This window comes from Leuciscus leuciscus (genome assembly GCF_965113295.1).
Source record: "Leuciscus leuciscus genome assembly, chromosome: 22".
Taxonomy (NCBI): domain Eukaryota; kingdom Metazoa; phylum Chordata; class Actinopteri; order Cypriniformes; family Leuciscidae; genus Leuciscus; species Leuciscus leuciscus.
Window position 1 is genome coordinate 9,018,581 of NC_138746.1, and position 26,522 is coordinate 9,045,102.

Below are 26,522 nucleotides of genomic sequence, written 5' to 3' on the forward strand. Positions count from 1 at the left end.
ATAATGTAAATGTAAAACAATGATGTCTGAGTTATGAACAAACAAATGTTCCTCAAAAGCATGTTGTATTTGATACTCACATTTTAACGTGATTTTTCAAAGAAAAATTATGTAAAGGTGCTTCAGTCCAGTAAATGTCCATCTGGAAATATTACTAACAATATAAATGTTATTCTTACATTTATTTTATAAAAATCAGTAAAGATTTCAGAGCAAAAAGACCTGTGTATCATAAGTTGCTGCCTTGTATTTTTAAGTACAATAAACTTAGATGTTTAAGTCATTTCAACTTAAATTGCATTAAACTGACTTAAAAAATTTGTTCTAACTTATAAAAAAAAAGTTATTCACTTATTTTGACAAGTTAAAGCAATGTAAAAACACGTTATAACTTATTGATCATACAATTTTTTACATTGTAGACATTTTCAAATTTGTACATGCTAAAAAGGTATGAACTATCAATCAATGTACAGTAGACGATTGTGTACAACAGGTTTTTCAGGAAAGTTTTAATTATGTTAATAATTTAGAGGCCTTCAAAATTTGCATATAAGATACAGTAGGCTTTATAGGGTTAATTGCCCCATTGTGTGACTGTTAAAACTAATTGATTAAATACAACTTTAGTTTGGATAAGGTCAGCATGCAAACCTGCTTGTTCCACTTGTTAGTTCACAGATGTGGATGAATTATTTGCAATCAAATGATAATTTATTCATTATAACAACAAAAATCTGTTAGCAAAGGTGTTTCTAAGCTTCACAGTAGAAACACGGTCATGACTCATGTTTCATTAAAAAACAATCAATCAATATATTTATTTATATCTCTATCGCTCTCTCTCTCTGTATATATATAAAGTGTGTGTGTGTGTGTGTGTGTGTGTGTGTGTGTGTGTGTGTGTGTGTGTGTGGGGGGGGGGGGGGGGTCTGTAGTTCCAATTATTAGTTTAAGGCTGCGATGACAAGAACACGCAGCCTGTGTGCGACTGACGCAACTCAGTCACAATGAGAGATATCAAACTGGACTGTAGAGAGAGCCGTAGTGCACGTTCCTGGATTTACACAGGCAAGTGTATGCAATAGGGAGTCACTCTGATTTAAGGGCCAGACTCTTGATTGATCCATCTGAGGTCTGCTGCGAGATGTGATCTGACAGCAGTTTCTTTGGGCTCCTCAGAGCACAGCAGAGAATCATCAGCATTCCTCTGCTCCGCTCTCTCCATCATTATAAGCTCCTCCACGTTTCATTTGATTCCTTTATCCAATCAATAACCTGCCAAACAAAATACCCCTTGTTTAGCATAAAAACACCATTGATAATCAAGAAGAGACAGGGGAAGGAATAGAGACAGAGATGACGATTTTAGTCTTAGCCTTTTATCAAACTATCAGGTGATAGTGTTTATATCTTGGGACGACACATATGATATAAAAGATTGATTAATAAGATAAAAAAGGTCACTGGTTCAAAATCGACAATTCCATTTTTTAAATAAACCTATTAAAATAGCAGCTGGTCATCAGTAAATATACAGGGGCACATTAACTATCTAAAAGTGTTGTTGCAGATTGTAAACCTTGTCAACCTGGCTCATGAATATTAATTATATTACAAAAAATGTGAATTCCTCACTCAGTATTTTTCTCTTGTTTTACAGAACAAATATGCAAGCATTTTTAATTCAAGATTTACTTGAGAAGTAAAATGACATTAGATAAGAGGTCTTGTTTGTTTTATTAAGTTTAAGTTTATGCTTAAAACAGGAAAAATCTACTTAAAAAAAAAAAACTTAATTCAAATATAAGAGGTTGCAGGTTCAACATTTACAATTATTTTTTAAGTAAATCCATTAAAATCGCAACTGATCATCATTGACATCAATGAATAATGGGTCACTGGAACAAACTGGAAAAAAAAGTGTACAGAAGGCCACATTATAAACCATTTCAGCCTGGCTCATGAATATGAATTAAGTGATGTAACATTTGCCCAATAGTTGTTATAGATTTGGTAACACTTTAGAATAATGGTCCGTCATTAATAAGTAATGCAGGACTAATGAGTAGTACTACATTAACACTTCAGCTATTAACTAATATGGAAACAAGCTTAACTAATCAGTAAGTAATATCGCAATTAGGACTTATTAGGTAATAAATAATTACTTAATGAGATTGGCATCATTAAGAATAGGTAATTATGACAAATTATAAAGAATTACTAATTCATTACTAATCACAACATTAACGTGTCTGAGACGTTACCAATTGTCTTTTTGTGTTACCAATTTGTCATAAAATGCATCTAATTACTCAAGTGTTACCAGTCACTATGCAGGAACTACTAGTGATCTGGACCACTATTATAAAGTGAAAAAGATGTTTTCACTTTGAAATAATGGTCCAGATCACTAGTAGTTCCTGCATAGGTAACACTTGAAAAATGATCTATTTTATTACTATATTCAGAGTAAAAATTATGACTGATTACATCTCAGATACATGATAATGTTCTTTATAATTTGTCAGTTAATTAGTTCATTTGTTATTAATGAGGCTAATCTCATTAAGTAATTATTGATTACCTAATAAGGAATTATGTCCTAAATTTGATACTACTTTCTGATTAGTTAAGCTTGTTTCTATATTTGTTAATAGTAGTAGCTTAAGTGTTAATGTAGTGCTACTTATTAGTCCTGCAATACTTCCTACATAGTTACTTATTAATGACGGACCATTATCATAAAACTGTTACCAAAGATTTTCTGAAAGTGGGTATAGCTAAAAAAAAATTTCTTTATATACTGAGGCCAATCAAAGTGAGCAACATTCTTTAAAAAAAAAAAAACAGTTATTATTGTCAAAAAATACAGAGAAAAGGGCAATAATAATATACAATGGACAAAGGTATAATTTCTAAAAATAGGTGAGTCAGTTATAATGGTTTCTATGCCAACGCTAATGAGTTTATGCCAGGACACATTTGGTCACATGGTTCTAGGTACTGCTACTGACTAGATAAATGTATAATGAACTTTCTGGTGAGAGGAGGATTTAGAGCCCAATACCCTAAAATAGCTTACTGCAACCGCTGCTTTGAGCAAGCGGAAGAGAAATCCCACAATGACAGATTTTTAAGGGGACTAGATTAAAAACAGTGTGGCTGAAGCCCTTCTAAATAAGGTCCAGAATTGCCTACCTATGGACATTGAGGACATACACTAAAGGGTGACACACAATAGGACTTGAGAGACTGTGTGGCAGAGGTAAGCACACTATCAGTGTATTAGGATAAGGGGAGTACGCTGCCTATAAATGCTGAGTGACACAGAGGGTCACTGTAATGGCATCTCTGAGGATTGTAGATCCTTATCTCTCTGGGGGACATCGCTCGCTTTCTTTCTTTCTCTCTCTCTCTCTCTCTCTCTCTCTCTCTCTCTCTCTCTCTCTCTCTCTCTCGCTCGCTCGCATGCGCCATTAGCACATCTCTGTGCCGATAAGGTCTCTATGCAGGTCTAATTGTGAGGAAGTGTGCGAGAGCTTTGTGAGTTTCTTACCCAAGGGTGCAAGATCTGAGAGCGCTGGTCGTCCTATATCAACCTCTAGCAGAGTGACTTCCTCACGCACACACAAGTATAGACCCTTTATTGTTGTAGTTAATCAACTTAATTACCAGATGATAATGCCTTCGCTCAATCTCTATGGCAGCATTTGTGTCTTTCATCGATGTGTGTCCATGTAGGTATTCTACTGTTGAAGTGTGTGTGGGTGTTTAATTTTAGCACACTGATGGGAGGTGTAAAGTATTGGAACCAATGTGAGTGACAAACTAGATGATTTCCCATAATTGCTTTGGGCACCGCTGCTTTGATGTAGCAGCTGTACTGCGGCAAGGTTCTCAGAATGGCTGCTTGTCAGTCTTCCACCATTCCCATACATTATTTCATGAAGAAATAATCTGATTATGGCATAATCCATTGAGCAGGTTCATCTTGCACACTGGATTAGTCTCTTTTTAGGCACAATGAGATTAGTTTTTGTGGCGACACACTCACTTCATTTAGGAATTTATCTTAGATGATGTGCAAGGTTCCCGCGCAGATCGCCTATCTCGTCTTTTCTCCTCTCGTCTCTTCACTTCTCTTCTATCGTCTTTTCTTGTCTCGTCTCATCTCATCTACTCTCGTCTCCTCTCATCATGTCGCGTCTCTTCTCTTGTCTCTTGGTGACAGAAACAGAAAAACTACAAAAATAACGCAAGTAGGTATAAATAAGAATACAGGATATGACAGAAGGAAAAAAAGACTAACTTTGTCTTTGTGAAAAAGAGGAGTGCTTAATTGTATTGAATATGCACTTTCTTAAAAGTATATTTTGAACAAACAAAAAAACCTGTAGCAGATAATATACAATTAAGGAAATAAAAGATCACTTTAATAACAATGCTTCTTAACACACTTAAGTACACTTTTAAAAAATGCACTTTGTGACAATGTCAGATTAAAAATTACTTGAAATTACACATTGTTTTTGAAATTATATTTTGCCATGCTTTAAAGAAGTCCAATTTTTGTGTTGAATAGTTATATGTGTGTTATTCTATATTACATTTAGAGTTAATTATATTTTAAGTCTACTAAAGTGTACTAAAAGTGTGATTACAAATATATTTAAATACATGACATACAAGTTTTGATAGAAATGAAATTAAAGTATTTTTTTTAATGCTTTTCACAACATTCAGTAGTACACTTTAACTATATTTCAATGGAAGTAATTATGAAATGGCATATAAAGAAGTACTTAAGTGGGTCAAAAAGCACTCTAAAATTCAGCTAATTGAATTTAATAGAAACTTAAACTAGGAGTGTTTGATTGGAGTTGGAGCTGAACCCTCCAGAAGCAATGTTGGCTACCCATGATTTGTTATAATGAACTGTAATACATTTTAATTTCATTGCAATTAACATGCAATTTATGTGTCAGAAAACATTGAAGTAGAGAACAATGGTGATTTCAAACTGCGTTTTTGAGACTGTCTTTGGAACACTGCCGTTTTAAGGAGAAAATACTCAGCAATGGTGTTGACTTATGAATTTGCACATGGTTTTTCTTATAAAAACACCACATAGACGTATAAACAACAATAAAAACTTGATTTTCACCACAGGGAGTCTTTAAATGTTCATGAGGAAGATGGCCTGAGGGGGAAAACTTGTGCCTGGATGTTCTAGTGCTCAACGCTCTGAAGTGAGTGTTCAAAGAGGCAGTGGCCTGAGTGTGTGTGATTTCTTCGCTGTGGAGATGTACAGCTCTTGGAGGGTGGGCAGTGGAGCACCAATAATCTTCTCAGCAGTCCTGACAGTCCATTGCACTTTCCTTCTGTCCGATTTGGTAGCTGAACCAAACCAGATAGTTACAGAGGCACACTCAAAGACGGCTGAGAACTGTATCAGCAGCTCCAGGGGCAGGTTCAATCATTGACTGGCGTGGAAAAAACTCAAACCTAAACTTTTCAGATATGCTTGCCAGTTTTGTGTGCTATATCAATCGGATGGTCTGGACAGACATGGTGGGCACTCCTGTGAGTGGGCCGTCTGAGGCTTAAACTACTCTCAATAAGACCATTATTGCATTCAGCTTCTTTAAACAGTGCAGATGTCATGATATTTAAGATCTCATGATGTAAGCAATAAAAGTTATTTACTGCATCACACACTAAACAAGCTAAACAAAGACTATAAGGTAAAGTACACGCATTGTATTGGGAAACTTATAGACAGCTGTTGAAAATCATTTTTTCTTGCTGAAGTTATTGACATGGGTTTCAGCTAAACAGATGTGTGAGATGCAATTTTTGCCCTTGAGATAAAACAGTATTGCATGCTGGGAAATCAGACTTTCAGAATATTTCTCTGCCATTAACTTCTGGTGAGAATGTCGGCTCTTTTCATATTTTTACAATCAAAGAAGGGCACAGTTTTGTTTTGCTTTGTCGCATATGATTATACAGGTAATTTTCAGGAAGGATGAAATTGTCCTTTGATGAACAACTCTGGTACTCAAGTGCTTTGTCATTCAGTCCTCCACACTTTTCTGCTCGCTGACCCTCGGAAAACAAGTGGCGTAACTGTGAAAAGGCAGGAAAAAGTGGATGAGGTTGACATGGGATAAACATTTAAATTATTCCCTTAGTCGCCCACGTTGGTTCTAATATTGCTATTTGTTTACAGCAATAAATGTTGTATATTATACCATGGTTTATGAATGACAAATCAGTAACTTTTTTACAAAATGTTCCATTTGAACAGTGTTATATAGGTAACATGAACTAAAAATTATGAAAGCATTTTTTAAATCCTAGTAAATGTTAAATTCAACATTTAGTAATACACCATTAAAATCAAACGTTGCATCTGGTAATATTATTTAATGGACTTGAGCTAACATGAACTAACAATGAACAATTGTATTCTTATTATCTAACATAAACAACTCTGAAATTCTTTATTCTGATTGGTCAATCACATCATTTAAGGTCAGTTATTCCACGATAATGGCAATTGGCAATAGCAACACTTAGCCTACATAATGAAGTCTCATCCAAATTTGAGGCCGGTTCTTCTTTCATGTCTCTCGCTCTCTCTCGTTTCATTCAAGCTGGTGCATTGAGTGTAGCCTATTTATATAGTGAAACCGGAGGACTAGTAGGCCTATCTATATTATAGCCTATACTATTGTTGTTGAAGTGTTCATCTTGTTGCTAGAACTTTTGCTTTGTACACTGTAATGAATTATAAGATAATAAACAGGTAAGATTTCTTCTAAAATCAATAGCCTATGTCCCTGTCACTAGGCCTATTTATTTGGAGAACTGTAGGCTATAACTTAAATGTAGGCTATGTCTTGTTTGAACTTGTCTGTTCGTCTAAGCTGCTTGCTAGGAGCTGTTATTCTTCAAGGATACGTTTAATGAGCTAATACAATATTTCAACTCAAACCATGTTGTGTCTAATTATTTAGTCTACTTATGTGGTAAGTAACCTTGTACACCCAATTGGGGTTTCATTTGTGATAACAACCGGCTGGGTGTACTGTACATTATCAATTAGGCCTACTTAAGAATTACTGTAAAAATGCTCATTGTTAGTTATAAGTTAATGAATGAACTAATGGGACCTTATTGTAAAGTGTTATGGACAGTAAATGATCTGTGTGCAGGGGTTCCGCGGCTGGTGTTCGGGGGCCGGTGGGACTGTCTGACTGCGGGAGATTCGTGCTCTAGTGACGAGGCGTGCAGCCCGCGCTTGAGAACGCTGCGGCAGTGCGTCGCGGGCGGCGGGAGCGTGAAGCTCGGTCCGGGAGCGCGCAACCACTGCGAGAACGCGGTGACGGCCCTCCTGTCCAGCCCCCTGCACCTGTGCCAGTGCAAACGGGGAATGAAGAGAGAGAAAAACTGTCTTAGCATCTACTGGAGCCTCAAGCAGTCCGTACTGCACGGTGAGCGAATCCATATTCATAATATTACTTTGTCGCATACTAAGCACCCGCTCGCACAATGATGCAATTACAAGTTCTAATGCCCACACACCCACGCGGTCCCCGGAAACCACTTCAATGGATGCTAATTAGACGCTGCGTTTTAATATGCTAACCAGTTTAGCATTATAGAAGCATTACTTCAAACTGAACTTTTACCTGTGACACTCTCATTAATTCACAGACACAAAATACTCTGTTACCATAGCCACAAAAACCCTGTTTGTTTTTGCGTTTACAGGGCTGAGCTTGGTGGAGAATTACCCCTATGAGCCTGTTGAGCGGGGCTTTGATTATGTTCGCCTGGCCTCCATCGCTGCAGGTCAGTGATTTTCACAGACACACTATGCCGATTATGTACTATGATGTTGGATCTGATATTTGGATCTGATCACGATGTGTTTTGTCACTTCTATGCCAAGCATTAGCAATGAAGAGTTATTAATAGGGCAGAGCTTAATAGCCTACAACAGCAAAACATGAGCACTTTGTTTAATGTACTTGGATATAACATAGCTGGAGTTCATCGACACTGTTGATGATAAACTGCGTTTCCTACTAAACGAGGCATGCATTAGGGACCTGTCAAGAACAGAATAAACATTTCGTTGTGGGCCGAAGACTCTCAGATCAGACCTAACAAAGACTAAACGGTCGAGTGATTTATTTCAGAATTCTGTTCTCTAATAAGGCTTTTTGCTCATCACTCTCTCATCTCTCTCTCCCATCTCATTATGTTCCCTCAAAATAGCAGCACACCAAGTTTAGAAACTTATTTTTGGAGGAGCCACATGACTAAAACTGTCAGTTTGTCAGCCTCAGTTTATGGGGTGCTTCAGGCATGAGCTGAATTTTATGGACCCCGAGGGCAGCACATAATGATCCATTTACTCATCATCTCTCGTGTGTGCACACACTCATAGACACACTTGAGTCCAAGCAGACACACATAAAATAACATTTAAACTCTTGGGGATAGGACAGAGAACGATTTCCTCAAAGTAATGGAAGTAATGTCGGTCATTCATGCGTGACTTTTAATGATGGCTGCTCTCAACTCTCAAACACAGAGAGCGTTTAACAAGCTGGCTTGAGACAACAAAGATCAAACAAAAGTGTGGAAATTAGAAAGAGGAGGGGAGATAGACACATAGAAATAATAATAAAAGAGACAAAGAAACTGTTAAAAATTTAAGAAATATATATTCTCAACATTATAATTATCTTGTAACTGGCTGTTCGGCCAGTAAAAGGCCAACTTATCCAAATAGGTACTTTATCTCTTTCTCTCTATGTGTTTAATTTTTATTTTTTTGTCTTTATTATCTCTATTACATATTATCTCACTCATGTGGCATGAGGCTTTCAATGTACTGTACTTTACTGAATATATTTTGTTAGCCTTGAAAGATACATCTTTAATTGTAGATATATTAATGAGTGTAAGTGTATGTGTGTGAAGTGTAAGGCCTGTAATAATACTCTGATTGGTCCTAACAAACTCTGATGTAATTACATCTAAAATCTGTGTATACAGCAATGTACCAGAGTCCAGAATATTGGCTCAGTATTGATCACAAGCTCGCAAAATCCATTATGATGGATGAGAAAGTAATCTCGCTAAAACAGATTGAGCAGAATCTCTTTAATATGAAAGAAAGAAAGGAAGGAAAAATGTATTAAAAAAATAAAGAGAAGGAGGGACAGAAGGATGGAAATAAAGAAGGTGAAAAGAAAGTAGGGAAAGAAGAAAGGAAGCAAGAAAAATAAAGAGAGGAAGAAAGGAAGGATGCAAGCAAAGAAAGGAAGGAAGCAAGGGAAGTGAATGATGAAAGGAAGGAAGCCAGCAAAGACAGGAAGTAAAGGGAGAAAAAAGAAGAAAGCAAAGGATGAAAGAAAGGAAGGATGCAAGCAAAGAAAGGAAGGAAGCCAGCAACAAAGGAAGGAAGGAAGAAAGGAAACAAAGGAAGTAAGCAAGGAAACAAATTAAAGAATGAAGCAATGGAAGAAAGGAAGCGAATGGTGATAGAAAGGAATGAAGGATGGAAAGAAGCAACGGAAGGAATGGAATGAAGGTAGGAAGGAAGGTGGGAGGGATGGAAATAAAGGAGAAAAGAAAGTAGTAAAATAGAAAGGAAGGAAGAGAGAAAAATTAAGGAAGGAAAGAAGGAAGGAAGCAAAGACAGAAAAGAAGGAAGCAAGAAAAAAGGAAGGAAACAATGAAAGGAAAGAAGGAAGCAAAGGAAACGGAAATAAGCAAAGAAATCATGCAAAGAAGAAAGGAAGGAAGGAAAAAAGAAAGAAAGCACAAAATTATGGATTAAGGAAGAAAGGAATGAAGAAAAGGGGTGGAAGCAAAGGAAAGAAGCAAAGAAAGAAAGGAAGCAAATTAAGTGAATAAAGAAAGGAAGGAAGCAAAGTAAGGATGGAAGGAAGCAAAGAAAAAGAAATGACTGAAGTAAGGAAACAAAGGAAACAAAGAAAGGAAGCAAAGAAAAAAGGGAAGGACAGGAATCTGAAGGAAGGAAGCAAAGAAAAAACCACGGGATGGTTGAATGGATGGCTAAAAAATAGAGCATGATAAAAGATATAGTGGAGGTGAAGATGAAGAAAAGATGACAATGAAGAGGGCAGTGGCTAAAAAAGTTAATGGCTCATGGGAGAGAGAGAGAAACATAGAGAGAGAGAGATAAGAAAGCTCTGTGGCAGTGTAATGCTGGCAGGCTCTCTGCGGTCTGATATGAAAAATGAAGCAGCAGGAGCAGCCAGTCTCAGCTGGGACCTGCTCCGTGATAGAGACCAGACTCATTCAACTTTCATTCACACTCATGCTCTATTCATTAGCAGCACACACGGGCCACACACTCACATCCAACTCAAACCTTCGTTAGTACATGAGAGAAAGAGAACCTTAACCCTCATTTGAACAATGAGCAAGAGCGCACCTCGAAAACTCCATCCGCTCTGACAGCTGGACAAGGCCGTCCGGAACAAGATGTGCATCTATCCCTGGACCATTGATTAGTCGATACACTTGATGACATTAGTTATAAAATTGGAAGGCTTTTGTAAGTGCATTGAACACACGGTCATGCCGATTCATAACTGTTTTATGTTTTGACAAATTTGTGGCTAATGCATACAAATTTGTATCGCATTTGTATGTTTTTAACATATTTTGAGCACAATCTCTTGAATATAAAAAAGAACATCGGGCCCTATCATACACCCGGCGCAATGCGGCACGACGCAAGTGTTTTTTGCTAGTTTCAGCCTGACGCAGTTATAATTTTCACGTCCTGCACCACGTTGTTCAAATAGCAAATGCATTTGCACCCATTTGTTCGCCCATGTTCTGGTCTGAAAAAGAGGTGTGTTAAGGCGCATTGTTGGCGTGTTGCTATTTTGAGGCAACAGAAATAGATTGCACCATTGACCAACAAAAACCTGGTCTAAAGTCAATGGTGCAGTATTTTTTTTGTTATTTAAAGGGCGCATTAGTAATTTACGCCTATAGGCGGGCGCACAACGTGCGTACACTCTGCTTATTACACACACAGGGCACACAAACATGCCAAATATTAAAAATAAAAGGATTACAATGTAAAAGATTATTATCGTGTACGTAAAGATATGGTGGAATCCGGCTTGTCCCGTAGATGGTCTGCTTGCGCGCTTTAACCTCGCGCACGAGCTGATCCATTTGCACTCTTGAAATGCGTTCAGTATTTCAGTGAATCCGCCATGGTGCGAACGCTACTGGCTTTTAAAGGGAATGAGAAATTACACTCTGATTGGTTTATTGCACGTTACGCCCAAAATAAACCCATTACTCATTATGAGAATAGGATCAACCCTTTTAGACCATTTGCCAGGCACGCCGACCATTTACTAGTCGTTAAAGTTGCAAAAGTGGATTCAGACATGCCCTAAGTGCACTTGCGCCGTGCGCTTTAGACCATGTGCTTAGATCGTTAAAATAGGGCCCATCATTTGAATTCATATAAAATCACCACCTTGCAAAATAGTTGAGATTGAGTTGGTGTACAACGCATGTTATGTGAGTTTGTAGGGAATGCCACATTTTGCAGTTGTGGTTTGGTATTCTGTGATATCTTGTGTATAGGCTTCAGTTTCAGCACTGGACAGCGACTGTATGGCTGCAGCTACTCCAAGTATCTCTTTGTTTGTACTCCAACGGAGGCAAGTGTTACTAACACGTTAATCTCTTTATACCCTAAAATCCCAAGCTTCTCTCTTTCCTTTCAGAGTCTGAGGTGGGCATGACAACTGTGAACCGTTGTTTGGACGCCGCCAAGGCCTGTAATGTTGACGAGACGTGTCAGAAGCTACGAACGGAGTACGTGTCGGCGTGCATCGCCCCGTCAGCGCTAGCCGGGCCCTGTAACCGTGGGCGATGCAGCAAAGCACTGAGAAAGTTCTTCGACCGCGTGCCGCCCGACTACACGCATGAGCTACTCTTCTGTCCGTGCACCGACACTGCATGCGCAGAGCGTCGACGCCAGACCATTGTGCCTGCGTGCTCGTATGAAGAAAGGGAAAAACCCAATTGCCTGGTCCAGCTTCGAGTTTGTGAGGCCGACTATGTGTGCAAGTGAGTATTGTGTGTGAAAACAACCGCTATAAATACAATCAAGCTCTTTTGAGGACACTGAAGATTGCATCACTCTGCATTGGAGGATGCAATATATAAAGGTTCACAAGGTCAAGGTCTAAACAAATTATATTAGTAAGATGTGTTTAAAATTTAAAATGATAAAATCAGATGAGATAAACACTTCAGTCATATCAGTAGCACCTGAAATGTTATTTTATTGCACAACAAGGGTTGTACACTTATGGTTGAGATCACATGACCAGCTGTGTTTAGCAATTAAACCTTCACAAACTTCTAAAGACATTTTAAGGGAAAGTTATTATTTTGACCACCAGTAACTTTAACAAAACACTTTCTACAAACAGCTGATGAATACAGTTCTGTTTAAAAGTTTGTTCAATAACTTTTTAATGTTTGTGAAAGAACTCACCAAAGCTGCATTTTAGTTTGATCAAAAATACAGTAAAAAACAACCTTAATATTTTTTACAAATTACAATTTTTTATTTTTTATTTTTTTTGAATATTTATTTTAAAATGTTATTTATTCCTGTGATGGCAAAGCTGAATTTTCAGCATCATTACTACAGTCCACAGTGTCACATGGTCCTTCAGAAATTATTTTCATATGTTTATTTGCTGCTCAAGAAACACTTTTTTTTTATTATTATCATTAAAGTTGAAAACAGTTGTGCTGTCACAGGAAACTGCAATACATTTTTTTTCACAGTTCTTTGATTAGAAAGTTCAAAAGAACAGCATTTATTTAAAATATTTAATGTTGCTGAATAAAACTATATATATAAAAAAAATCTTACTGACTCTAAACTTTTGAATGCTAGTGTATATGAGAAAACAGGCCATAGAAAATATGTATGCTATAGCACCCCTTGTGGCAGTGCTGATTTTAAAACGCAATAACACACAAAATCAAGATTATGCAGCTAGAAGACTGTACATCATAAACACTGTAATAAAAGTATAGAAAGTTTTGATTCTCCTTGTTACTTTATATGTTCACTATGGAGAAATAGAGAGAGATGTAGATTCAACAAACACATTTGAGTCACTATACGTCTGACAGCTGCAGTCACTCTACAAGGCTCTCAATAGAGCTGAGTTAGGTCATATTTGAGCCTCCTCTTTTTACATCACAAACACAAAGGCCTTCATCTGTCTCTGCCATCGATCAACCATCGGCTTGAACCAAGCAAGCACTCTGCTGACACAACACATTACACAAAAGGAGATCACTTACAGCCACAACAGCCAGTTAGCATAAGAAATCAGCAGGGAATGTGGGTGATTCCTCTGAGACTGACCTGGTTAAATGATTGATTGGTGACCAGAGGACTGGCAGAATGTGACCTGCATGTAAATGGTCCCGGCCGTTTGCTGCCACTCTTTCAGTCGGCTGAATATCTGGCAGTTCTCCAGAACTCTGAATTGCAGTCATGTCTCTGATTAAAATGAGAGCAAAACAAATGGATCAGGATTGTGAATATTTAGGGGGGAATTAGAAAAAGACTGAGGATGGAGCAGAGTATGTTGGTGTAAAGCTTTTTAAACAGAACAGAAGAGTACAAAACATAACAGAGCGTGTAGCCCCACCTACACGTATAGCGTAAGGGAGCATAGAGGAAAGTGTTTGTGGGAATGTGTGTTTCTGAGGATTTGCTGACTGGCTGAATGATGGATGTGTTGTTGTGGTTCCCACAGGTCTCGCTGGGCTCAGTTCCAGCACGACTGCCAACCCTCCGAGCTTACTGCCAGCGGCTGCCAGCAAGAAAATTACGGAGCCTGCCTTATTGCATACACCGGTCTGATAGGTGAGAAATCTGGGCAACATAGTCCAACCTGGCTTATCACATACACCAGTCACATAGATTAGAATTATGGGCATTACAATCTTATCAAGCTTCGCTTATGCACCAACAGGTGCAATTATGGGAAGGGAAGACCAGTGGGATAGGGATACACATTTTCTCTTGGGGGTTTACGAAACCTTATCAACAATGCATGTGATGCAGACACTTGCAAAATGTGGCCATCATTTACTCACTCTCATTACAAACCTGTGACATTTTTTCTTCTGTGGAATACAAAAGAAGATATTTTGAAGAATGTTTCAAATGTTTTTGGCCATAACATTGGGTGAACTAAGCTTTTAAGCCTTCAGAGTGCAGCCCACGTCATTTTTCTTGCATCTCATGCAATAAATCCACAGACAAATGCTGTGAAAAGTATTGTTCTAAAGTTTTAGTAGAAGCTGGTGCCTTCTCGCTCTGAATAGTTACTTAATAATGGTAATCAGTTGCTGCTAGTAGTCATGGTTGTAGGGTACTCACATTGATGACACATATAATGCAGATCAGACCCCAAACACTCAGGTTTACACCAGCAGGTGGGTTTGAGTGCACCTGCACGGTAAGGCGAAGACTTTTGGTCAATGGCCTGGTGTCAAGAAGGGCAGCAAAGAAGCCACTTATTTCCAAGAATAAGATCAAAGACAGGCTGAAATTCTGCAGGAAGTACCTGGATTAGACAGCAAAAGACTGGTGCAAAGTTATTTTCTCTGATAAAGCCCCTTTGACTGTTTGGGACACCTGGAAAATCGATTATCAGGAGAAGAAAAGGTGAAAGCTTTTCTGAGTCCTGTGTCATGCCAACAGTGAAGCATCACAAGACCATATGTGGGGTTGCTTTTCATCCAAGGGAGTGGGCTCTCTCACAATTCAGCCCAAAAACACTGCCAGAGAACCCATACAGAACCTGTGTTCAGTCCTTAAAACGCGAGTGGACAAGCAGAAGTCCACAAATTTTGATCAACTCTGAGGACTAATAAGGTCTATTAGGGCCAAATATAATAATTTCAGTTTTTTCCTTATTTAACTGGAGAAAGTTATTATTCATCCATCATTTTACATCTTTTAGACACTCAAAAAGTGAAATAACGGATTTATCATCTCCAGACTTTATGGGCAGATACATCTGGGTGTCATCAGAATAAAAATTATACGAAATGCTATATTTCTTAAAAATAGAACCAAGAGGAAGCATATTCAATGAAAATAGCACTGGTCCCAGAATGGAACCTTGAGGGACCCCACATGTGATCGAAGCTATTGATGAGAAAAGGTTTCCAATTTTAACAGAAAAGGTTGTATTTTGAAGATAAGAGGCAAACCAGCTTAGAGCAGTTCCTTGGATTCCCACATTTTGTCTTAAACGTTCAACCAAGATTAAATTATCAATTGTATCAAATGCTGAGCTAAGATCTAGCAAAACCAAGGCAACATTCAGTGTCATTGACGTGAGGACCACTATGACAACTAGCAGAAGCCCATTACCACAATAAACAAGTAATGATTCAGAATGAGATGATTTCAGCTTCCACTAAAAATTTAGAACAGAACTTTTCACAGCATTTGTCTGTGGATGTATTGCAAGAAAAACAATGTGGGTTGCTCTACGAAAGTAATTTATTTGGAGACAAGCAGCTATGAGACACATTTCACTATAATAAATGTGACCAGGAGCATGCAATTATGCAAATTATGTCATAAATACTGTTGCTATTGCAGTTTTGTGCCTAAAATGTCGTTACTTGAAATAAAGTGATGCCTCATTCATCAATCATTCATTCAACGTTTCTCATTTTCATGTAGGTTAACTTGATGTACCAAGATAACTAAAACTGAAATAAAAAAACTATAAAGACATGAAAATGACATAGTACACAACAAAATTACTAAAACTTTACTAAAATAATAATAACTATAATAATACTACTAATTATAGTATTGTTAATTACTATAATTAGTAATTATTATAACTATTAACTATTCATTTACAAAAATAATACAGCTAATATCAGAAACAAACATTAAACACACACATAAATATTTTCCCCTGCACCGTAGCTTTCAAACAGTTTTCACATACATTATAGTCAAATAAGCCATGATGTATGGATTGACGTCAAGGATGCCATATGATATTTGCTAATAAAGAGAACTACAGAAGAGTTTGTGACATTAACAAATCTAGAAGTCAGAAATGGCAAGAAAAAGATAGCGGAGAGAAAAAAGAGAACAAGCACTCTGTCCTGGCTATTAGTCATTACGGCAGTATTTTCCAAGCGCGGTTGTGAAGATGTTGCACTTTTGTGTTCTTGGACAAAAGAAATCAATGTGTTTAAACGGGTCCCTATCAGACCATAGTGTTCTAGAGTGCAGCACCTCCACTTTTCCCGCTTTCAGCTGACAGCTTCTACACTCACTCACTCACACGCTGAAAAAGCAGTCATTTTCCCTCCCTACTGAACAAAGACAGTTCTAAGAGCTACAGAAATATATCCTCTGCAATCAATGTTGTAGCGCACTTATATAACCCACACACAAAATAAAGATTGACAGCTTTTCATATTTGTCTTAGCTGAGGGCCTATAGAATAAAACTGAGTGATTGCATTCAAATGTAACATATTGAATCATCGGTAATGTGAAAGTGTCTCTGTGCTGATGTGCGTCAGTCAGCTGGAGGAGTGTTGACCACATGCATAATACAAGGACAACACTAAATAAATCAACAATAGCATTGGTGTATTGAAACAACAAGAAATAAAAATATATGTTTTCAAATTTGTTTTAAAAATCCGTGTTTGATGGACAACCAACAGACCATGCTGAGAAGAGCGAAGACTAGCCATAGAAGTTTGAACAATTAATTGAAACAATAATTAATGCAATAAAAAACAAATATATTATAAACTTTTCTGCACTTGAAAGAGATAGCATGAGGATAGCATTTTGCAATATTTCTAAGAAGAGGTCTTTACAAATTTAATATGTGAGTGTCAAATGTCAATGAAGAATCAAAGATCAATCCTAGATTCCTTAATTTCTTCTGAAACTCAAGTACAGAACCATCAATGAGTTCTTTGGCCAGCCTTATGGAGCTGATGAAGAAAATAAGCATGAACCTCAGTTTTATCACCATTTAAACAAAAATGGCACATTTCATAAATGGTTAAAAAAATTCATAAAAATGCTGCGTGACCACTTAATTTGCACAAAAGTTTCTTCAAAGCTACCCTGTTATTTGAAACCGTGTTATCAATTTTATTTATTTAAGAGAACACACAAATCAGGGTTCTATAGTATATGTAGGCAGAAAGAAAGAAAACAATTCAAGATCTTTTTAGACCCTATTTTGTGTAAAATACCAAATAAAGTTTGAATCTCTGCACATCTGACAAAGAAGATATTTTCCCATAATACTAGACTTATGACAGATGAATACATTTATGGGATACCGCTATACTGGTCCCGCATTTGGCTTTCTGTTTTGCAACTGATGTTCTGTTCTGTGTTATTTCTCTCTGCAGCACCTCCATTTTTCCCGCTTTCAGCTGACACTCACTCACTTTTTTCTACACTCACTCACTCACACGCTGAAAAAGCGGTCATTTTCCCTCCCTACTGAACAAAGACACAAGTTCTAAGAGCTACAGAAATATATCCTCTGCAATCAATGTTGTAGCACACTTATATAACCCACACACAAGATAAAGATTGACAGCTTTTCATACTGTATCTGTCTTAGCTGATATTTTCCCATTATACGAGACTTATGACAGATGAATACATTTATGGGATACTGCTATACTGGTACCGCATTTGGCTTTCTGTTTTGCAACTGATGTTCTGTTCTGTGTTATTTCCCTCTCTCTCTCCCTGTAGGTAGCATTATCACTCCAAACTACCTAGATAACTCAACATCCAATGTGGGACCGTGGTGCTCCTGTGCGGCTAGTGGGAATTTCCGAGATCAGTGCAACCACTTCCTCAGCCATTTTCATGACAACAATTGCCTGAGTGAGTAAAAACCTCTTCCCTGTTCTATATCACACATAACTATTATGATCATTGTTGGAGGGAGACATTCCCTGCATCCAAATATGCCTTCTTCCATACTATATAGGGGGCAAAAAAGAGCATGTGAGCCAAGTAGTATGTCTGAATTCACAGTATCAGTAGGCAAAAAGTACACGGATGACTGTGTGATGGACACTTTACCATCTCATGGGAGAAGATTTTGGAAAGACAGTGAAGTGACGCCATATAGGTCACAGTGACAACATGACGGATGTAGTATGTCCGAATTTCATTCATCCTACACACATTCATATATAGAGCATACTTTTTTTTTTAACACTTGCGAAGCAAGTTTCAAACGAAATGTTGTGCCTACTATACAGTATGTGGCTTCACCATAAAAAAAAAGAAAAGAAAAATCAATTAATTAAAAATGCAGTTAAGTTAGTAGCATCTTTACTTTTAAATAATTCACCGAAACTGGCTGCATTTAAATTCAGTGTCTTCAGTGAAGAAATTACTTAGCAACCTTTAATTGGTTTGCAGGTGTGTATTATAAATACCTTCCTATACATAAACCATCTTGGCTTTGACTTGACAGAAGTTCTATGACACCCTAACAACAACTGTAAAAAACAATATTGGGACTCTCCCAAAACCCACACTTGCAGTCTGCAGACTGTCCCAGGTCTGAAAAAATGCCAGTGCTCAGTGCCCTTAACACTAAGCGTATCCCATCATCCATAGTGTTCAGAAACTCACATGCCCTAAAATCGCTAGACGTCATGTCTTATACACCGATGCAACTTACCTGTTTTTATTTTCTCTCAACAATGCCATTTTTATAGTCAACTTCTAGTCAGGAGTGGCTTATTTATTTCTAGAAAATACTGTATGTGTATTTTGTAAAATTTGCAACTGCTTTTTAATCACTTAGTTATGTGGGGGCTACTAAACAGATGTTTAAAAGTCTATTTTAATATAAGTCATCAAAAGTTCTACACACTTCACATCCATATAAACACTTGGGCCAAATACAGGAAATATGTAATGAAAGTAGATAAGTGGTCAAGTGCAAAACTGCAAGTGTGGGTATTGGAGCAGACCCTTACTCAGGTGTTTTTACTCACGAGGAAGCATTTGGACCCATAGTTTTCACGATTTCGATTTGAATTCAACTCTTCAAATAAACGGCTCTTCTGCTCCAGTGGCCTTGAAAGCAAAATGTCCATTGTTTCCTTGCTTCAGAATCCCTGCAGATGCAGGATGTCATCGGGGTTTTGCTCACCTACTAAATTTCATAAATGCAGAGTATTCTGCATCCTACTCATTTCACATACTGCCTTTTGCATGTGTAGCAGGGAAGCTCATATAGACACAGGGACAATCTCACACTAGGTGTACATTCATATACTTCAATTGACAAAAAATAGACCCAGGTGATCAGCAGAGAGACATATTTGCATCCCTGTTCTTCACAGTCAGCACTATTATTGTGCAATCAGCAGCGCTGAGAGAAAACTCTCTTGATGTAACGTAATGAAGTTTCAATGCGTGTCGGTAATGAGGCATTAACAGCACAGGATATCTTCAGCGGTGTGCTCTGCTCATGGCCCACTGCATCTCTGAGCCACTAATAACAAACACAACCATGTAAACACATCCATTTCATAGGTGGGCTGGTGCTGCAGTCTGACCGCTGAGATCACGGAGATTAGCTCCAGCTCTGATCCAGAAGTGCTTGCTCCTCAAAGGTATTTCCGGCATTTACAAAAACTGCAGCGTCAAGTTTCTGCCATCCCTCCCTATTCTATCTGCGGGTCTTGGGGCAGTCCGGAGTGCTGGGTCGGTGTGTATGTGTGCTGATTCAAGCCTAAGCACAGCCTCTGGTGTCTTGGTAATTGAGCGTAATTTGGCTCCCTGCAGTAAAACTAATGGAGCGGAGACAGCCCGAGAGTAGCAAACAGGACAAAAGTAGCACAGGATAGAGGGAAACCGCTGAAAGAGCTTTTTGAGAGTGAGTCCATTGAGGCTAGTCCTCACCTCAGCTGTTACTGAACTAGTTTCACTTGCTACACCGGCCCCCAAACCATCAGCGCACCCCTGGGACGACGATGAAATACTGGAGAGGTATTACAAGAATTTCTTCATTCAGTCAGACTGCAGAAAAAAAGAGCTGAAGTCAGTGGGCCAACAGCCAGGAGAACTGGAATTAGATGGAAGTGATTCAGTGATTCACTAATGTAGTAAAAACGTGAGGGTTATGTTTCGTAAGAGCGCTTCCAACGTGGTACGGAATGAGTGATGATTGTTTTGATGAGAAATGTGCAGGAAGAGTGACGGCTCATTTCCTGACTCTTGGTGGTAAGCAGTAACTGCTAAGTTTGTGTGTGTAATGCTAGTAATAACATAATGTTAATTCATTTACTGTATGTATTGATTCAAGCTAGCAACTAAAACATTCAGATTACCTTAGTGGCAAAAACGTTAGGAACAGTTTTGTGCTTTGCTATGTTTGCGTTTACCTTCATACTGAAGCAGTCTGCAGTGTTTAATCATATTTACTGCATAAATGCAATCTCAATCTGTTTAGAAAAGAAAAAAAGCGCTTTGACACTTTTTTTTTTTTTTTTTTGACACAATTTCACACTTTTTTTTTTTTGCTCATGTAAGAATAATATCCATTTAATGTTTACCACTTCATGAGCACATTTTACAGAAAATGTTATCATTCATCCATGTATCCATGTATTCTAACAATTAATAAATAAATACTAGTAAAAATAGTTATAAATAAAACAAATAATATTCTAATAAAATAAGGATTCTTTGTAGCAAGCAAAATATATATCATTAATATTAAATTAAATCATATTTTCCATCTTATTAGCGAAAGCTATTAGGGGTGTGAACCGACACTGGTCTCACGGTTCGGTTCGATTATGATTATTATGTCATCGATTCGGTTCAATTCGATATCACGATGCACCGCATCCTCAATTTTTACTTTTACTTCAAAAGTGATGTGTGCGCCCATGTGCTCGCCTGTTCGGGAAGTCGCAGTGACAGAAACAGTGACATTCCAGTTTAAGTTTCATGGGATTAAAGCTTGTTTATGACACTAAGAAAAGGAAAATCTGTCAAATAAATTTCGTTTTAAAGAAATGTTCATTTAAAAGCAGCGCTCAATAATCAGTGTATTATGTTACCATTAAAGATGCGCGCATCAACCGTCGCCGAGTCCGCTGTTGAAAGTGACGATCATCCATTTATAATCACGCGTAACAACACAGAATAATTGTAATTTGACCATCGGGTGCGGATACTTAAATCAGAGAAAGTTATTGGGGCGGGTGGGTGATTTGTTTTTGGCTGCGGATTCGGGTTACGGAGCTCATCCACTTACTCTAAAGCAGTCAGACTCTGCCAGGCGATAACAGCTCGGGGTGAAAACGGCTAACGTGGTTTATCAAGTTAGTGGTATTACCTCCTGCATATTCTATTTGTGCGAGACATGAGCGCACACAGCGCGTGTCTTCTGCAGGTCGTGCTTACCACGTTGTTCATAAAAGCCGAAATGTGCCCAGATGTTGGCTTTTAAAGTAGTTGGAGCATTTTAAATTTTCTCCCAGTCGCGTCTCACCTCCCTCTGCCATTGTATGCTACCGCAACAAAGCACGTACGCGACAAACGTAAGAAAAGCGTCAGTACATTATAATCGGTTATGGTCTATTACTGAACCGATACCGAATCGTCCCCGTCTGCATCGTAGAAACGATTAATTTCGACACCCCTAAAAGCTATTTTCTGTGAATGTGCGAGACTTCAAATTCATTGGCCACTATAGGTAACTATGTGTTACAAAGTGCTGTGGAAGGGAGGGTAGGCGATTTTTTCCAGAAACATTTTTGCTATATTGAATGAAAGTCACTTCATGTCCTGATAACAACCACTAAGTTAAGTGGTCTAAATGTATTTATATGTATATATATTGTCTTTGGAAGGCGTAAGACCATAAAATGTTCGTCCAATCATTGCATTCGGTCCGTTTTGAAGAAGGCGTGGCTTTGAAGAGCGCTCTGAAGGGAGGCTGGGATCTCATGCTTTCAAAGCTAGCTTGCTATTGCTAGCCACTCGGAGAATTGCCTACCCTACCTTTAACAGTAAAACTTTTGTATGGTTAAAATAACTGTAAGTGGATAACAACAGAAGTCTTGAAGAACATTCAAGTTAAACTGCTCTTTAAAAATAAGGTGGATAGTATATAATTTTTTTAAGGTGAAATGCACTTACCGGTACATTTTTCACTGTGAATTAATCAGCCAGTCAGCGCTGTCATCATTTTTCTGTGGCTCTGCAGAGTAATTAGTCACATGATATTAATGACTCATGATTGGCTGAAAAACCATTCTGTCCAGAACTGCGTATCCACAAGCAAATATTTCCTGTGCCAGCTCAGCAATTGCTATCAAAATGAGTAGCTAATGCTAACTGATCTAATGGTAGTTTCTTGAACCTCTTTAGTCTGAGTGAGCAACCGTATCCAAGAGGGGCAGAGCTTATCAAATGGTCAGTTGCTTCTAAAGTCAGGGGTTCAGAGAGGAATCACCACTTCTAAACATTCACTGCAAACTCCCCACAGCTAGCTGCAGCCATACACACCTGCGTCCACGAATTCATCCTGCCCTTCATCTAATATAGAGAGTTAGAATACTGGAACCATATGTTCCACATCACTGATTAAACATCTTTATAGGTGTTGTCATTGCTTCCCTGTATCTGTCTCCCTCTCCATCATAACATCCAAACATATCCTTTTAGCTATGATAGAGAGTGACAATTCGTTTTTACATAGGCCACACTTATTGTTTGAGATTGATCACATTTACTAACAGGTGTGACTCATATTTTTGGAATGGAATGGAGCTCTAAGAAATAAGAGTTTTGTGTCTTCAAGGATTTAGTGCCAGTTCTTTAATCTGATCGCGATTCCAGGAGTGTTAGCATTGTTAGACAACTAGTTTTCAAATCTGGTTGTGTTTATACAGCACATATCAACCAAACTCATTCTCAAAATTGAACGGTGTACTTTAATGAAGTCCCTGTGGATATAGAACGCAGCTGTCATGAAAGGTGTGTGAACAGGACTGTTTAGCGCGCTGTATTCTGTACATAGACCCTATATTAGGTTGTTTCTTTGTTGTGATTCAGCTACGCTACAAGTGGGCAGCTTCAATTAGCATCAACTCATGGCGTCTTGCTAAACATTCAGAGACTAATCAGCTTCACACCATTTACACTCCTCCACATTACTCCACTGCTAACACTCCTATCATTACGATGTGTTCTGACTGTTATGATATGAATGTTAGATAATGAGGGCTTTAGGTGGGCTAGGGTGAAGGCTAACTGAAAGAAATTATATTACTAACAGTAAACTTAACTTAATGCTTGTCTATAACCCTGCCCCTACCTCTCAAATACACAAAGGACGTAGTTATACAGTCTTTTGTATCCACCTTATTTTGCAAAATGGAAGTAAGCTATTTTCTTTGAATGTGCATGTCTTCAAATTCATTAGCCGTTATAGGAAAAGAACTGCAATAAACAGTAATACTATTTGCAACGATTTAAAACGAGTTATTTATACATTATTCAGTCATTTTTATTTATTTTTTGCACTGTCAATCCTTCCCTCACACATGTAACAAGTCCTTCCCTCGTGGGTCAAAATGACCCGTAGCCCTAAAATGATACCTTTTTTTTTGTCCAGAAAGCTTATATCATTTCATTTTATATATATTTTTTTATTTTTTTATTTTATTTACCTTTAAATTACTAGATTTGATCAACAAATAATATAATTTAAGCACATTCTTTCAACTTGAATTCAAAATAACTCTCCAATTCATGCATAACCAGCTCAAAAGATCTCACATTGGGTCAGTTTGGGTGTCTCTGTCGACCTCTTGTGGGAAAAATTACTTCTTGTATAAAAAATTACAAACAAAAATAACACTAATTGGGGGGAAAAGCTCTTGGTGCAGAGATGCATTAAACACTTAATGAATATTAATGGCAGGTTGTGATATGCTTTACAAGGACCCTGTACTATAATTATATTAAAGGCACTATACGTACAATAAGGTATTCTTTGGAAGTTACTCTCTTTCTCTCTATTGCTTCATCTCCCGTTAAGATCACAAAGATTAAGCAATTAGTGTTTCAAATTAAGAACGAAAATTCACTCAACCTCGCCACTCTTCACCATTCATAAATGTAATCTTTCATTTTTTCCACAAAACACTTTCCTCACCACCAGAAATGAATACCAAGCTTAGTTCATATCCAGTGCCGTCCTCTCAGTTGTATATTACTGTAATTGAGGTGACTTTCACGCCACTGTAATTTCAGACAAGTGACCTACTAGACGAGAATTAATCAATTCAGATTATTATCATTCATATGGCCTGTCACTGTAACTCTCAAATGGACTCATATATAGCCAATAAAAAGGGGAAAACGAAGAGCAGTGTGATTTGAAATCTGTATTTAGGTTTAATATGGAAGATCATTTTGCTGGTACATGGCTTACTGTAGAATATTTCAAAATGAATACACATAGGTGTTTTACTATAGGTAAGATTTGGTTGAGACATCAAGATACTGGAGGTAATAAAACTTCTTTCAAACCCACGGGAACAGAGGCTCACTCAAGTACACACTCCATTTTATGCAACCAGTCTTTCCCAAGGGTAAACACACTGAACGAAAATAAGAAAGAAAATGGAAGACATGGGCTAAAAAATAAGGACAAATGCCAAGCCGTTAGGAAATACAAGTGGGTTTATATACATGCATATATATCTGGAGGGCAGGATTAGCTGATTGATAATATAGGGATGTATAGTCAACTATAGAAATGGACTATATTTAGAACATGAATCAAATGACGGAGCTTGTGATCTTGACAGCTGTTCTGTCAACATCATTTATATATAAGCCAGTCGTTGTTTGGTTCCCCTGAGTGTGTTTTGTTGTTGTTATTGTAGAAAAGCATGTTGATGAAATCCAAACCCATTTTGAAAAAGGGACATGTCTGAAAGAGAAAGCCCACTGAGGCATGACAGCCTTCCAGACGTGTTCATCTGCAAAAGACAGGACGGTGAATGTGACTTTTTTCCCCTCCCTTCAAACAGAGAACGCCATTCTGGCTTTCGGGAATGACACAGAACTGAAATCTGCGACCAACCAAGCTCCAGGCTCCAATACTAATCTTTACAACCAGGTCTTAGTTACCAGCACCGAGACGACCACTACCACCATTGGTTCTGCCATGGAGACCGAGCAGAACATTCTGCGTCCACAGATGCCCACACAGGTACAAGCCTTTATCCCGACTAGTCTGAGTGCCATTATGTGTTCTAGGACCTTTTGAAATTCTAACTCGCCATATTCCTACTAGATCAAAACCCATCTTTCACATTCTCTATTCATCCCAGTCAGATCTTTCTTGTGAGAGAAACAGATTTGCATCGTGTATGACATTGCATCTCAAAAATGACTTGAAATACATTCTGACTGTCCAGACTGGAACGCATTTTTAAAAAGAAGAGAAAAAAGTATACCATTTTAATCGGATTTCAAATCACAGTTACACTTTAGTTTAGGGTCCAATTCTTAACATTAACTAACTACTATGACTGATTACTGCTTATTAATAGTTATTAAGGTAGTTGTTAAGTTTAGGTATTGGGTAGGATTGTGGATATAGAATATGGTGATGCAGTTATGTGCTTTATAAGTAATAATAAAGAGCCGATATCCTAGTAATATGCATGATAATAAGCAACTAGTTAATAGTGAGAATTGGACCCTAAACTGAAGTGTTACCCAAATAACATATGGTTTGGGTTTGTAAAAAAATTGGATTTCTTTTTTCATTTTTCAAACAATTACATGGATTAGAGTCAGATATGCCTTTTACTGTATGTCTGTCTGAACAAAGCCATAGATATGTGTTTGTCTCATTGCTAACAGAAAACCATCCTACATGATTACTGTTGCTTGTTTTCTTGCCTGGCCAAGCTCACCACACTAGTCTGGATTTATGGTTTTAGAGGGGTTTTGGGATTTGTCAGATGGACCAGACTGGGAGACCAGTTAAGACTAGCAAAACACCTTACTGTAGACTGACTTAAGCTGTTGTTTTTTTATTTTCTAATGCAGTGATTCTCAACTTGTCTCAATCAAGACACATACTTTGCATTGAAACACAATGCCGCAATCATTCGAAATTGAATTCTGAGAGCATTGTGCTTTCAGGAGCCAATCATCTATGCAACTAAACCTGTATTTATAATGAGGTGCACATTATTTTATCTTGTATAGCTTTGTTTATGCATCCATCAAGTACTGTGTCTGTTAGAAAGGATAGGATGATGATATAACAATAAAATTCGTAATAACAAAGTGAAAAAGAT

General features: G+C 37.8%; 1 protein-coding gene and 1 long non-coding RNA gene across 2 annotated transcripts in view; one reads left to right on the forward strand and one right to left on the reverse strand.

Annotated features, from left to right (window-relative positions):
• gfra4a (GDNF family receptor alpha 4a) overlaps positions 1–26,516 on the forward strand; it is a 110,287-nt gene extending 83,771 nt beyond the window's left edge. Inside the window, exons 2-7 of the mRNA XM_082153650.1 lie at positions 7,227–7,505; positions 7,786–7,866; positions 11,814–12,159; positions 13,881–13,990; positions 17,905–18,039; positions 25,239–26,516. Of these exons, the coding sequence (XP_082009776.1) occupies positions 7,227–7,505; positions 7,786–7,866; positions 11,814–12,159; positions 13,881–13,990; positions 17,905–18,039; positions 25,239–25,477 (1,190 nt within the window). The 3' untranslated portion in view covers positions 25,478–26,516. The remainder of the gene's footprint in view (positions 1–7,226; positions 7,506–7,785; positions 7,867–11,813; positions 12,160–13,880; positions 13,991–17,904; positions 18,040–25,238) is intronic.
• LOC309486384 lies at positions 934–13,862 on the reverse strand. The gene is made up of 3 exons (XR_014201498.1): positions 13,484–13,862; positions 4,061–4,248; positions 934–1,278 (listed from the first exon to the last, which is right to left on the reverse strand). It is a non-coding gene; the product is annotated as an uncharacterized lncRNA (long non-coding RNA).
• Positions 26,517–26,522: the final 6 nt, after the last annotated feature.